This window comes from Stegodyphus dumicola, chromosome 2 (genome assembly GCF_044657685.1).
Source record: "Stegodyphus dumicola isolate Sdum_Otavi_A_Nest chromosome 2, ASM4465768v1".
NCBI lineage: Eukaryota > Metazoa > Arthropoda > Arachnida > Araneae > Eresidae > Stegodyphus > Stegodyphus dumicola.
The window spans coordinates 94,906,176-94,920,755 of record NC_140769.1 but is presented as its reverse complement, the minus strand read 5'-3'; the positions used below and the strand labels follow the sequence as shown (position 1 = coordinate 94,920,755).

Here is a 14,580-nt window from a genome sequence, read left to right as displayed (position 1 = left end):
ATCGACCAAGAATGAAAGGTTTGTTCTACGGTCACGAACGAACAGGCGACGTGAAACTTGAGGCAAAGAATAAGTCGCCTCTATTCTTTGCTGGTTTCGTTTCCCTGCCATGAACAAGGTTTTGTACATTTGTCATCTCTACACTTTTTCCCAAAACGTCTATGATACCAGCAAACAGAATAATCTCTCCTTTTGGAATTGCTTCTTTCCTTATTGCGATCTCCGCGATTTGGCGAGCGACCACGAGAAAGAGAAATGCGATCAATACGTTTGTTTAATTTTTCTATTTGTTTAAATAATTTATCCTCAAGAGACTGATCGACTGTGCGAGAAACGGCACAAGTCCCTGGGGTTGGATTTACTTCTAAAATTCTGTCGGCAATTTCTGCAGCTTTATCTACAGTTAAATTGGACACCGCTGCCAAAATAGACTGAATAGTCGAAGGCAAACGTTGAAGGAATAATTCTAACATTAAGTTATCAGGAACATTTAAAGATTCTGCTCGACGTTTCATATTTCTAAGCAAATCGGAAGGTTTTCGAGAACCTAATTCCTCCCCAGATAATAATTGGCGAATTTCTTGCTGAGAAGATTCTCCCGAACGATTTATTAACTCAGTTTTAAGCTTTGCATATGGATCAATAGGGTCTGGTTTCATAAGTAAATCCCGTACTAGTGATGCGATATCTGGAGGAAGATGAGAAACTACATAATTATATTTAGTAATGGATTCTGTGATAGGTTTGGGGGTGGCAAGAGCAAAAGTACTTTCACACATAATAAACCATAAAGATGGGTCTGATCGGTTATAAACCGGAATTTGGACGGCATAAACATCAGACATTGTGCAAGGTTTTTAAGCCAAAATAAAAGCAAAAATTTAACTAAAGAAAATGAAATTAAATGATAAGTAGAAAACAGAATTATAAAATGATCTATAATTACTACTCATCTGTGATTCGGAGGATGAAAACCGATGTAATCCATTACTTCTGGTTTGGAGATCTTGAGTGATGGCTTGTAGTCAAAACCGAAAGTGCTTGAGAACTGTTCATACGATTTAACACAGTCCAGGTTACCATTATGGAAATTTCCGGTTATGTTTTTACCACCAATCCTCAAATTCCATATCACAGATTATCTTCTTACTGCATTAATATAAATATTAACAAGACATAGTGCACAATAAAAATTAAACTTTATTTAGGAACATCGCGCATACTCCCCGACAGCCTGCCTGTTTCGCTCTGCTCGCCACTCGTAAGAAACTTCTCCTCTAGGGTTGCCACACTTATCGGAGGGCGCAAGGCGCGCTCCTTATCGCCATCACCACAGTAACATATTTGTTGCTCTGATGATAAGCCAGCAGTCGACAGTTTGAAACCTATGAAATTTTTACATACATAATATCAGAAATTTAATTAGCGATTAATAAAGAAAACTAGGCCCTGCATAATTTCTATTTCCAATTCCATTTATGTTAAAAAATTTAAATATATTTATTCAAAATAAGTCTCATTTCACAGGGAAAAGGATTGCAAGTAGCTCGCGAGCCACAGTTAAGGTGTCGGAAAGTCGCAGTTTGGCCATGTCTGTTATATACAGTCAAAAGTCGTTAATTCGGACACCCATAATACGGAATGATCTATAATCCGGACCTCAAAACTAAACACTTTTTGTGCATGCGCCGCGTTGGCACATGCGCACAGGCGTTTTACGCGTGCGCGTAAGACCTTGACTACTGCGCATATGCGTGTGCGCAAGTGCAGAATACGTTTTCGCCTGCGCATTTAATGTATAACGGACGGTGTAAGCTAAAATTCTCTAATTATCTATTTCAGTTAATGTTAATCATTGCATAATCTTCGAATTGGATCCCGCTTATTATTTTTTGCAGACTGTAAGAGCAATTTTATAAAAGTAAACTTGAACTTTCGATTATGTCAAATAGAATTTCCGATGCTGGAACTTCCAAAGGATCTACAAAACGAAAGTATGGTTCGATGTCCAACAAACAAAAAGTGTAATTGCTGCAAAAAATGGATAAAGACATGAAGAATGTGACAGAGAGGTTAGTGAAAACGAAAAAATTTCGATTGACAAGTTAGTCGGTATTCTCGGCACAGCAATTAACGGGGCTTGAACAGGGGAACTTTGTAACTGAACAAGAAATTATGTTTATAGAATTAAAGACTTTTGACTTTTTAAAACGAAGCAACTTAAACAACCTACATTGAAAGAAATGTTTAATAAAGTAAACAAATAAATATTAAGCTTTTTTTTTTTTTTTTTTTTGTAAATTTTGATACCCTTTAGATCATAATTGTTCATTTCATAAATTACGGTTTCATATTTTTAATTTTAGAATTTCTGCATGCCATCTTACGAGATTTAAACTGATGATCTATAATCCGGAATCGCCGAAGTCCCGACAAGTCCGGATTAACGACTTTTGACTGTATACCATTACTCAGGGTTTATTTGTTTTAACTGAAAAATGAAATTTCCTCCAAATCATAATCTTTGTTAAAATTAATAACTAAGGCAGATATGCTTATAATTTAACTTTTTCTTCATTTATAACCATATACAGTACAAAGTCTGTAATCCGGATGTCCATTACCCGGAATGATCTATAATCCGGACCTCAAAGCCACAAACTTTTTTTTTGGTATGCTTTACGCATGCGCGTTCGGAGGATGTGCCTCCAGATACGTTAAAAAATGCTTGGCATAATTTATGGCCAGCTGCCATATTTCATGGTAAGGACGATGAAGATGACTGCCACGAATTTGAAGGTTTTCGGACATCGCAAACTAAAGGAGAAATTTTCCAGTTATTGGATTTTGTAAAGAAATGTGGAGAAGTGGTAATAAATGAAGATGATATTTTCATTGTGACGACAATGCCCCAATCATCAATCAATTAACGGACGGCGAAATCTGTAGTATGGTTCTAGATCCAGAAAATACCGCTTCCGATAGGTGGAACTTTGTAACTGAATGAGAAATTATGTTTGTTTATAGAATTAAAGAGAAAGTATTAGCACAAAAAATGAAGCAACTTAAACAACTTACATTGAAAGAAATGTTTAAGAAAGTAAACAAATAAATATTAAACTTTTTCTTTGTAAATTTTGATACCCTTTATATCATAATTTCTTCTTATTTCATAAATTACGGCTTCATATTTTTAACTGTATAATTTCTGCATGCCATCTTACAAGATTTAAATTGATGATCTATAATCCGGAATCGCTGAAGTCCCAACGAGTCCGGATTATGGACTTTGTACTGTATTTGTGTAGCATTGTATAGAGAATCATTACAGAAATTCGGCGGCTGAATTGATTGGATCCGCTGGATAGACCATGTGAATGTGCCACATCATCATAACAGCTTATTAGGAATTAAACAAAAGGTGATGGCAATGTTATTAACCGGTATATCATTGCATATACCATATTGTTACATTTTGGACTATCTTGCAATCTGTAAATTTCAGGTATTTGTGAATTTAGATCAATTAGTTGTTTTAAATGTCAAAAAATGAAGCAATGTTAGTATGCAGACTAAGGCAATCAAGACTGTGATGACAATGCAGTTACTATTTAAATTTGAAATGGATAGTTGTTATTTGTATTATAAGCGAACTATTAAATTTGATAATATTGCTAAGAGAGGTATTGAATGAGCTGCTAAAATATATAGACTAGAAAATTTGAATTTCATAATGAATGTAACCAGGGCTCAATTTTTAAAACCAGAAGTGCTGAAGCCCTCTGGAAGGCAGTCAGGAAGAATCAAGGATCACGGAAGTTAATTTTGTTGACTTATGACTTTCTTGTTTTCCAGTTTGTTCCAATTTCTCTGAATGTCCAAGAACCTACATACAAGTGCTACTCAAACCTGTCTACTTCAAGGACCAAATGCATCCACGCAAAAAAACCCCAATTGAAAAACATTCATCCTAGTTAAATCGCAGAATTAGAAACCTACACTGACTTTTACTAGCACTTATTAATTAATAATAATATACATAACAAATTACTGAAGCACATTTATTGAAATATAGTTATACAATTCTCTTTAAAGCAAATATTTGCATATTTTTTATATACAGACTTTTTAATTTTATAACATTTTTTCAATATTTTATACACCCAAATTACACAACAGTGTCTTACAGATAATCATTTCCTACGTGCACAAGAAGTATAATGCAATATTCTAGATAAAATTATTCATACTGATGATTGCACTGCATTTAACAATTAGTTAAAATATAATAAAGATTTTGAATATATTATAAAAAATACATTTAAGACACAGCACATTTTAGATATCACCCTATGGTAATGAAGAAAATATACCATATGGGAAGTGAACAAATTTATTTCCCCAAAATGGTATTTGATCAACAGACTTTGATTTAAAAATTTAAAAAATACTTTGGAACTGGGTTAAGCATTCAGTAAAATACGAACAGGCATATTTTAATACATCTGAACTTTTATGCTGTAATAAGCAATATACATGGAAGAATTGATTGTCAGGAAAAGGAGATTTTTTTTTTAAATAAGCAATTATATAACCTAACGAATATAAATGAAATTATTAACACTATATATAAAAAATGTAAAATAATTAAATTTACAAAATTTTGAAATCTGCATTCTTTTGTAATTTCTTTTGTATTCATAATGAATTAAATTTTCTCATCTAATGATTCTCTGATTAGACTGAAAAACCTATTTATTAAAACAGCATAATCCATTTATATTGCTTTGCATGACTAGACAAAATTGTAAAATATTTTATACATATACAATGTAAATATTTCAATATACATTTTGATAAGTAAAGACGAATGCCATCTTTTTCAGATAAGGAATCTTATGCATCTACTTAGTTTAACATTAAATAAAGAATTTCTATAAACACAAAGTTAACAAATTGTGTTAAAGGATACTGAAGAAATGAAATATAACAATAGTTATTAAAAAATTAAAGAAACAGCAATAAATTTTTATTGTGTAAATACTACAAAAGGAAAATTTCATGACACTGCTAAAAATTTCCTTAAAGGGGAATTGTACTGAAATTGCAAAGATATAAAAGCTTTAAAATTTAAGGCTGAAAAATGAATCACTAAAACAGTTCTTGCAAAAGTTTAATTATTACAAAATAATGGGACAGAAGATAACAAATGGGGATCACATTAGTTCAAATTCCAGAGGTGGATGAAACTGTAATTCATGTATGTATCAGCAGCATGTATCAATCCAACACATTCTTAAAGATTTGTACAAGATATTAGGAGATAGTGTCCTAGCTTATCCCCCAACTGACAAATATGCAACCTGTAAAAATTTCTTATGAATATTTAATCCACTGCTCAATCCATTAACATCAATCAGAGGAAGTGACTTTCAAATAGAACAAAACTTTAATTCTAACTAGAACATTATCAGGCATATAGCATGCCTAAAAGTGCTGAGAAAAATAATTTTCTAAAGGAGTAATTATATTACGAATTAAGAAAATATTAGGTTTATTTAGCTTTTATACCGAATTTTATACTCAATTCCTTCTACAAGCCTTTTGGTTATATCCCTCATTAATATGCTGAAATCTTTAAATAAACCTAAGCTAAGCAAATAATCTTGAGAATCATATTGACATATACAGAAGTTATTTATTAAAATAATATATAGACACATATACAGAAGAATATAAAAGTAAAATACAGAAAAGAGAAAAATAAAATTGGATATGTTCAAGATCAACAAATAAAGAATCCATCTCAATAGACATTCTGCTTAATTTACGCACCTTTCAAACTACAGTCATGCCCCCATGTCTGATGATTTGGCATCAGCAATAGTTACCATTAGTTTACCCTATTCTAAAAAATCTGATGTGTACACCACATGACTTCCTTGTACGGAATATTAAATTATACAGATTTTTTCTTTCATTTCATTTAAACTTATCAGATTGAATTAAATCTACTTCGCCGACAGCGCATAAACCACAATAGAATAAATGCATTCTTTAAAATTCACTCTAGTATTTGTTTACCATAGCGACACTCTGGCACTAGATTCACTTAATAGTATTAATAATTATATAACAGTTAACTTATATAATAATTATATAATGGAAACTAAGTTAACTGTTATATAATCCAATAATTATATAACAGTTAAATTATATATTTCGTTCATATTATAACTCATAATGCACAAAATTTATATCATTTAAAGAACAGAATTATCCAATCATTATCACATGTTCTATTCAAATACTATAATAAAGCTAGAATGATGTATAAAAGAAATTAAGCAAACAAAACAAAAAAGAAACAGTTTTTCACAGACGATTGAGTATTTCTCATTTAATTAATTCAGTTCTCACTTCCCGAGAAGGCAAAAATACATAAAAACTCAAAATATCTATATTAAAAATTACGAAGTAAATCTTAAACACTTATTTCTCAAAAAAATTCCAGAAAGAATTAAGCATGATTTAATTCGCAATAATAAATGAATACGTTATCTTTGTTGTTGCGAAGCTAAGTTTCTCTAGATTGGCAACAAATCCACTAGTCCCCTGTTTCAAATGTAAACATCAATGGCCGCCATAAAAAAAGGCTTAGCAACACTTAGACAACTTTAAAATTGTTGATAATTCTAAAAATATTGCATATAGATTTACTATAGGCATAGAAACCTTAACCGGAAGATAAAAACAACATAATACAATGATTTTTAAAGCAAAAAATGTACAATTTACAAACATATAAGAGTAAAGAAATTGAGATCACTGAGTCAGATAACAGAGTGGATATATATATAAATATATTTATAAAGATATTTATATATGTTTGGTGCGGCCGATTGCAACCAAAATACGAGGTGCACATCTACATGTTATAGCAGTCCTATATTACAAAATTTCAACGTTCTGAGGCTACTCGTTTTTGAGTTATGCGAGATACGTACGTACGTACTCGCATAACTCAAAAACGAGCATCTGTATGAACGTCTGTACGTTCGTACATGTGTATGTACGTAGTACGAACGTATGTACGTACTTGCGTACGTACATACGTTCGTACAGACGCCACGAAAAATTCTCTTCAGAATTAATTTTAAAGCAGTGTTATAATTTTTTTGAAGGAAAAGAGTATTTTATTCTGTCCTTACATACAGATATCCCGAAAAACATAGTTAAATCACATTCGATAGCAGTCAAAATGGATATTTTCGTTGAAATATGCTGCCTGAAACTTTTCGCGATTACAATACTTCCTTTTTACTTTGTACAAGGAAGTAAAAAAGTTCAGAAATTAAAAAATAAAATAAAATAAAACATATTAATGAGTTCAAAATTAATGGCAAACCAGAAGGTTTGTGATATAGTGAAATGCAGTAACTTAAATGTATCCATATTATCTTGCCATGGAAATGTTGACTCTGCACAAATACAGAGGATAATTTGGATTATTGTTTCAGTGGTTATGCAATGCTTTGAATGAAATGCATATTATGACAGTTTTTTCCACTAGTTTGCTCTATCTCAAAAATTGGGCACAATCCTTTACATTTATATGTAAGAAGAAACAGCTTGTTGGCATGGTGGTATGAAAGCTGGCTGCAATAGTCTTCAGTCCCAGAGAAGGCATGATGTTTAAAGTGCATAGTGTCTTTGTGACATGGGGCATTTAAAATACCATTAAGCCAAAAATCCACTTGAGAGGCTAGTCATAAAGGGAGAGGGGTGAAAGAACTTGGATTCTTGTCAAAGGAATTCTTCTTCAAAATTGGGATAGAAATTTATCTTTGCCTCCCCCCTGGGTAATCTTCTCAATGATGAGATGGATAAATGACCAATGGGTTTTAGGCATTTGCAATTACTATATTAAGTGTCTGCCCATTTGGAACAACAACATATTTAAGAAGGGAGGACAAAGTGCAGTGTAAAAACAGTGTAACTTCATTATTGACAACCTCGGACTATAACTAACATTTCTGAAAACATAATTAAATAATAGTATTAAACATCATCAACACTCTGATTGTTAAAATGACCATTGTACAGAAAACAAAAATTATCTAAAACCACGACTTAAAGGAAGTTTCTCTGTATAAACAAACAGTTTCATTATATATACTGCAGTACACAGTTTCATTGTATATACTGCAGTACACTGTACATTTTATCCCTATTTTATTGAACATTAATTATGAAGTATCACTATGTGTTATTTATGAATTAAGGTTAACCTACTCACATTTCTTACACAAGTATTGTATTATTTAGTATTTACTGTTATCCAGACAATCCTTGAAACATACTACCTGACGACACAGGGGAATACTGTAACAATGGTAAAGTTTAAAGGAGTTTTATAATCCATTAATAATAAAATATTCAGTAACACAAAATACCCTGTTAAAAGCGCAAGGGGTGGAATTTTCCTGCATATTATTTTAAGAAATTTAATAATTCAGAAAGCTGGATTTAACAAAGTTTTTAGTATATCAGCAAGTTAATTTAGCATCTATAATACTTTTAAAAGTGTTTATCATATAAATATGAGAAAAACACACTTTTCTAATCTATGCATTAAAAATTCCCAACATTTGCGTTATAGTTCTAAAAAATCTTATGCTTAATTAGACATTTTACAGAAATATCTTTGAAAATTTAATTTTAAGTTATCATCTATGAAAAAGCAAAACACTATCACAGTGATATATATACATAATTACAAAATATTTAAAAAAATACAATCATGTCTAGAATATATTATATATATATATTCATTTCATTCACCAATTAAAAAATTACACAAAAGTATTAAAAATATACACAATGTTAATTATTAAAAAAAATGTATTACTGAAAAAAGAAGGGCAGCCACAAAAATTAGAAAAAATTAAGATTTAGATAAATATATAGTCAAAAGTCTTTAATCTGGACTCATTGGGAATTCAGCGATTCCGGATTATCAGTTTTTCCGGATTATAGATCATTAATTATAGATTTCGGATCATAATTCCGGATTATAGATCATTAATCTGGTAAGATGACATAGAGAAATTATAAAATTAAAAATATGAAACTGTAATTTATGAAATAAAGAGCAATTATGATCTAAAGGGTATCAAAATTTACAAAAAAAAAAAGCTTAATATTTATTTGTTTACTTTATTAAACATTTCTTTCAATGCGCACATGCGTAAAGCATACATTACGCATAGTTGAAATTAGAAAATCGCAACCAGAAAACTATTTGATGTGTATTCGTGAAATTTATAATGATGAGGAATTTGATTTAAATCATATCAAAGACTGAATACATCGAGATGAAATACTACATTTAGTAAAGAATTATAAGCCGAATAAAATAAAAACATCTGCCCTGAAGATAAGGATAGTGCTGACAGATCAACTTCCAGTTCGTTGCACGCCGCAACGTTACCCCACCCCCGCAGAGCAGCATGAAATTGATAAACAGATTTCGGAATGGTTAGAGAAACAAAGGAGATGCCTTTACCCATTTTTTGCAGCAATTACACTTTTTGTTTGATGCACATTGAAACACGCTTTCTCTTTGTAGATCCTTTGCTCCAGAATCGAAAATTCTTTTTGACATAATTGAAAGTTCAAGCTTACTTTTATAAAATTGCTCTAACAGTCTGCAAAAAATAATAAGCTGGATCCAAGTCGAAGATTACAGAACAGTGCAATCTCCAACATTAACTGAAATATATAATTAGATAATTTTAGCATAGCTTATACCGTTATATATTAAACGCGCATGTGTAAACGTATTATGCACATGCATAAACACATATGCACATGCGCAGAAAGTTTGTAGCTTTGAGGTCTGGATTATAGATCATTCCGGATTAAAGACTTTTGACTGTACTTCAGTAAAGTAAATGCATCACTCACTATTTTTCTTTTAATTTTAAGCTTTATATTAAAATGATTTGCATACATTCTTCATATATAAATCAGGATATTTACAAAAATATGATTATAAATTTATTATAACTGAGTAATTCACATATTTATAATACATGCTGATACTACTTCATTTCTTTCATTGAGAAAAAATATATTTGAATCTTTTTATTTTCCTTAATTAAAGCTTTATTAAACACTATGCAAAAGTATACAACATATCCTTTAGCACAGTTAATAGTAAAGAATCACATCTTTATTGAACACTTTCATTATTTGCCCAAATTCAATGCTACCAAAATTTCCTGAAAAAATTATGCTTTATTGCGATTAAAATTATACATTAAAATTTAGTTAAAATTAATAAGGTAAACTGGTAAAAAACTTGTTCTAACATCACATTAGAACATATATTTTAAATATGATGATTTATTTATATTAAACTCTTCATGAATTGCAAAATTAACATATTTGTTCAGCAATGTTACCACTGTTTTTTAAATGCCTTTAGTGAAAACAAAATTATAACACAATTCAGTTGTTACTCTTACTTCTACTAATATGGAATTATTTATTTCAGTTAACGATAACATAAGAAATATTGTTATGCCTCAACATTTTGACAAATACTGTACTAATCATTTGACTTTCAAACCTAACAGATACTAGCCAGCAAACTAAGTAACACATTCATGATTTAAAAAATCTCATTTCTAGTCATGAAGACAATTTGTTTTATTCAACAATAGATACAAAGCAAACTTTACATAACATAAAAAGTTTAATCTAAAAGTTATTTACTTACATACATTATAAAATTCTGCTTTACAATTGACTTAAAAATTTTTTTTTTAAAACAGGCTTTATAATTGCAATTTAGATTAAATCTTTAAGAAATTTGTTTTATTTTGTTTCAAAATGAAATGGTCGATAATGTTTTTATGAACAGAAACAATTCTGATCCAGAATTACTTTCTCTTTAAATCTGACATTCAGCATAAATAGATAATCACCAGAAAATGGTGAATTTTATAGAACAAAAATTATGTTATTATATTAAATAAGCCCAAACTGGGGAAAGGGAGTGCAAATAAAAACCTAACTGGATTGCCTTTAAAACATTATATTATCCGATAATATCTATAGAATTCAGGCAAATAAAACTGATATGTTCATGTAATTGGCCCAAAAATTTAGGAAATGCTTCGGTATATATACAAATAATACAACTTATACTTTTAATGTACCTGCTAAATAACAGTATAAATAGTCTTTTCATTTTTATGAATAAAAAAATATTTATCGAGTTTCAAGAAGGCAGTAATTTAATTATATCATTCTCACTATGCATTGTAACACTGTGAGTAAAACTGGATGTCTGCATTTTGAACGAAAAGTATAAAATTATAAATCTTAAAAAGTCAGCTCAGAAAGAACATGACAGCATATTGGTAGTCATTCAAAACAATACCCAAAACCCAAAAATGAAAGCACTTCCATTTCACAACTTCATGCAAAAGTCCCTGATACCACTAAGGAACTTCAAAATAAAATACAAAATAATTAAAAGTTATAAAAAAGAATGAAATAAATAGAGAGTAAAAATAATCTTAATCTAAGACTTAGATTTAGCTGCAACCATGATGTAATGCAAAGATCCACCTTTACAAGTATATTCGATCTTTGCATATAAAAATAAATAATAGATTAAAAAAAATTGAGTATTTCCTCCTACTTGAGAACTACTCCTCCTAAAAAGTTGAGATGATAAACATTTGAGCAATAATGAATATTCAAGAAAAATGCTATTCAGAATGAACAGCTGAACACTTCAGGATAAAAAGGCAATTTCTTGGTTTCCAAGTTAAACAACTGTTCCATTATTAGTTTCACTACCAGGATCACATGGTGTAGAAGGCAAAGGTGAGGTACATGAAGTAGAGTTTACTTGTTCTTCATCTTCTTCTTCCATCACAGATAGTCTTCTGCGTTCTTCTGATTTTGATGAGTCTCTTTTTCCATGCTTTTTCTTTTTACTACAAAAAAAAAAAAAAAAAAAAAAAAAAAAAAAAAAAAAAAGTATTTAATAACTGATTTTTTGTAATATACATTCATTCTGTACACTTAGTTTTAAATAACTACCAAAACATTATCTAGCATGCAAATGCATACACTAACATGCATGTTTAAATCCCTGCAAATAAAGCAGTAGATGAAAGAAAGAATGACATACTAATGGCATTTTGAAAGGAATTCAACACAAGACATTGCATAGAAATGATTAAACTTGCATGGGAGCAAGCAAATTCGTCAAAAAGGAATGCTTTCTGGCATCAACACTGGCCAGAAGTTGGCAATAAATTTATAGCATTTTCATGAATGAAAATGAAGCGAAGGGAATCATACAAATTACAGATACATACAAAGATTTTTAGATATGGAAGAAGGAAAAATGAAATAATTAGACAAGAATGAAGATCATAAAATAACAGATGAAAAACTGGATATTTTATAACACCAGTCAATAGTGAAAGCAGCAACAATGAAGAAGTTAATAGCCTTTAACATACCAGAAGTTACATGAATTGTGAAAAAAGGCACAGGAACTAACTGATTTTGTAATGGAAATTGACCAAATAAAGAAAGAAGAGGACACTTTATGAGAAATATTGAAAAACTTTGCTCTCCTTTCCATGAAAGAGTTGTGTCAGACACTGGCCCAAGTAAAAATCACCAGCTACTTAAAAAAATAATTCTATCATGTACCTACATATGAAGCAGTAATAGAAGTTATTTCAATTAACATTTGCTTCATTCCCTTTTAAGTAGTATAATAACATTCAGGTTTCTATAAGTTATATATACTTTCTTAATTTGAACTATACCTAACTCATTTTTTCCACAGAAAGTTAACTTTGCAAAACACAATTTTTTCGTATGCACAATATGTTAATGACGTAACCCTCACTGTTTGGGTCTCGTCCCAAATAACACACACTAAATAAATTCGCTGGTTCGATTCTTTATTAATTCTCATAATTAATTACAATTAACTCACAGCTGTGACCAGCCCTCTTATACACCGTCGATGGCGATTCTCAAACTCGTCTGATCATCACATTACAGATGCGCATGCGTGGATTACATTACAGATGCGCAGGCACGAACATGCCGCCCCGCGTTGCAATGCTTAGCATTCAACTATTGTAATTAAGATATAGCATAAAAATTAAACAAGTATATCATAAACAATTTTGAATAAGTACTATTACATAAAAATCATTTTTATAATTAGACATTTACCATATACATTAGCGTACAACTCAAAGCAATACAATATAACATTTCAGTTACATAATGACATTTTATGTGAAACACATTCAATACTGTACAATAACTATAAAGACAATACTCATTTTTGTATTGGTAAGACACATAATTTGGTAATTGGTCGTTTGAAAGTTCCAGTTTGAGTTTTTACATTACACACGCGAACCTTTCCATCTTTACCATAAAATACTTCTATTATACGACCAACCGCCCAATTACAACAAGGCAAATTATCTTTAATTAAGACCATGTCTCCAACTTGTATATTGTTTTTAGAACTTTGCCATTTAGATCGATTTTGTAAATGACTTAAATAATTGGAGTTCCATTTTTTCCAGATAATTTGTACTAGTTTTGTGATCTGTTGCCACAATTTTAACCTGTTAATGTTAACTTCCGTGATATCTGGCTCAGGGATCGAATTAATTGCTCTACCAATTAAAAAATGCCCAGGTGTTAGAACCTCTAAATCATCAATGTCCGAAGACAAGGGTGTCAATGGTCGGGAATTTAAAATTCCCTCAATCTGAATCATAATTGTTAAAAATTGTTCAAATGTCAATTTTGCATTACCTACGACACGTTTGAAATGGTACTTAAAAGATTTAACTCCAGCCTCCCAAAGGCCTCCAAAATTAGGTGCTCTGGGAGGGAGAAATTTCCATTCGATATTCTCAGAACTCAAATAACCAGCTAAAAGCTCATCCTGTTCGTTCACTAGTTTGTTTAACCTCTTTAATTCTGCATTTGCACCTACAAAATTCGTAGCGTTATCACTAAATAGTGTTAAACTTTTACTTCTTTGTGCAAAGAAACGTTTCAAGGTAGCTATTAATGCTTCAGATGTTAGGTCTGTTATCAGCTCTAAATGAATGGCCTTAGTAACCATACAAATGAATATACACACATAAACTTTTTGATATGTACCTTTTCTCTGGTTTTTGTACTTAATTAAGAATGGGCCACAGAGGTCAACTCCAGTACAATTGAATGTAAGATTAGCTGTGATTCTTTCCTTGGGTAAATCACCCATGATTTGCTGAGCTACAATGGGATTTGCTTTAAAACATATTATACAATTTTTTACAATTTTTCTACAAACATTAATAAAATACATCTAGGGACTTCAATGTTGTTAATTAGCTGCAAGGTAGTGAAGAATTCTTTCCATTCTTTAGCCTCCTTTTCTGGCAAAACATCATTCCAGTTCAATTCTAACAGCCATAATTTCTGCATAAATATTTTTGCTACAATTATAACTGGGGAAAT

General features: G+C 30.6%; 1 protein-coding gene across 3 annotated transcripts in view; it reads right to left on the bottom strand.

The window, feature by feature from the left end:
* Positions 1 to 4,045: 4,045 nt before the first annotated feature.
* Positions 4,046 to 14,580, bottom strand: part of LOC118192557 (sodium-driven chloride bicarbonate exchanger-like) — a 263,168-nt gene continuing 252,633 nt past the window's right edge. For all 3 annotated transcript variants that reach the window (XM_085810939.1, XM_085810936.1, XM_085810937.1), the window contains one exon: positions 4,046 to 12,017. In XM_085810939.1, coding sequence (XP_085667065.1) covers positions 11,846 to 12,017 — 172 coding nt within the window. In that variant the 3' untranslated portion in view covers positions 4,046 to 11,845. The remainder of the gene's footprint in view (positions 12,018 to 14,580) is intronic.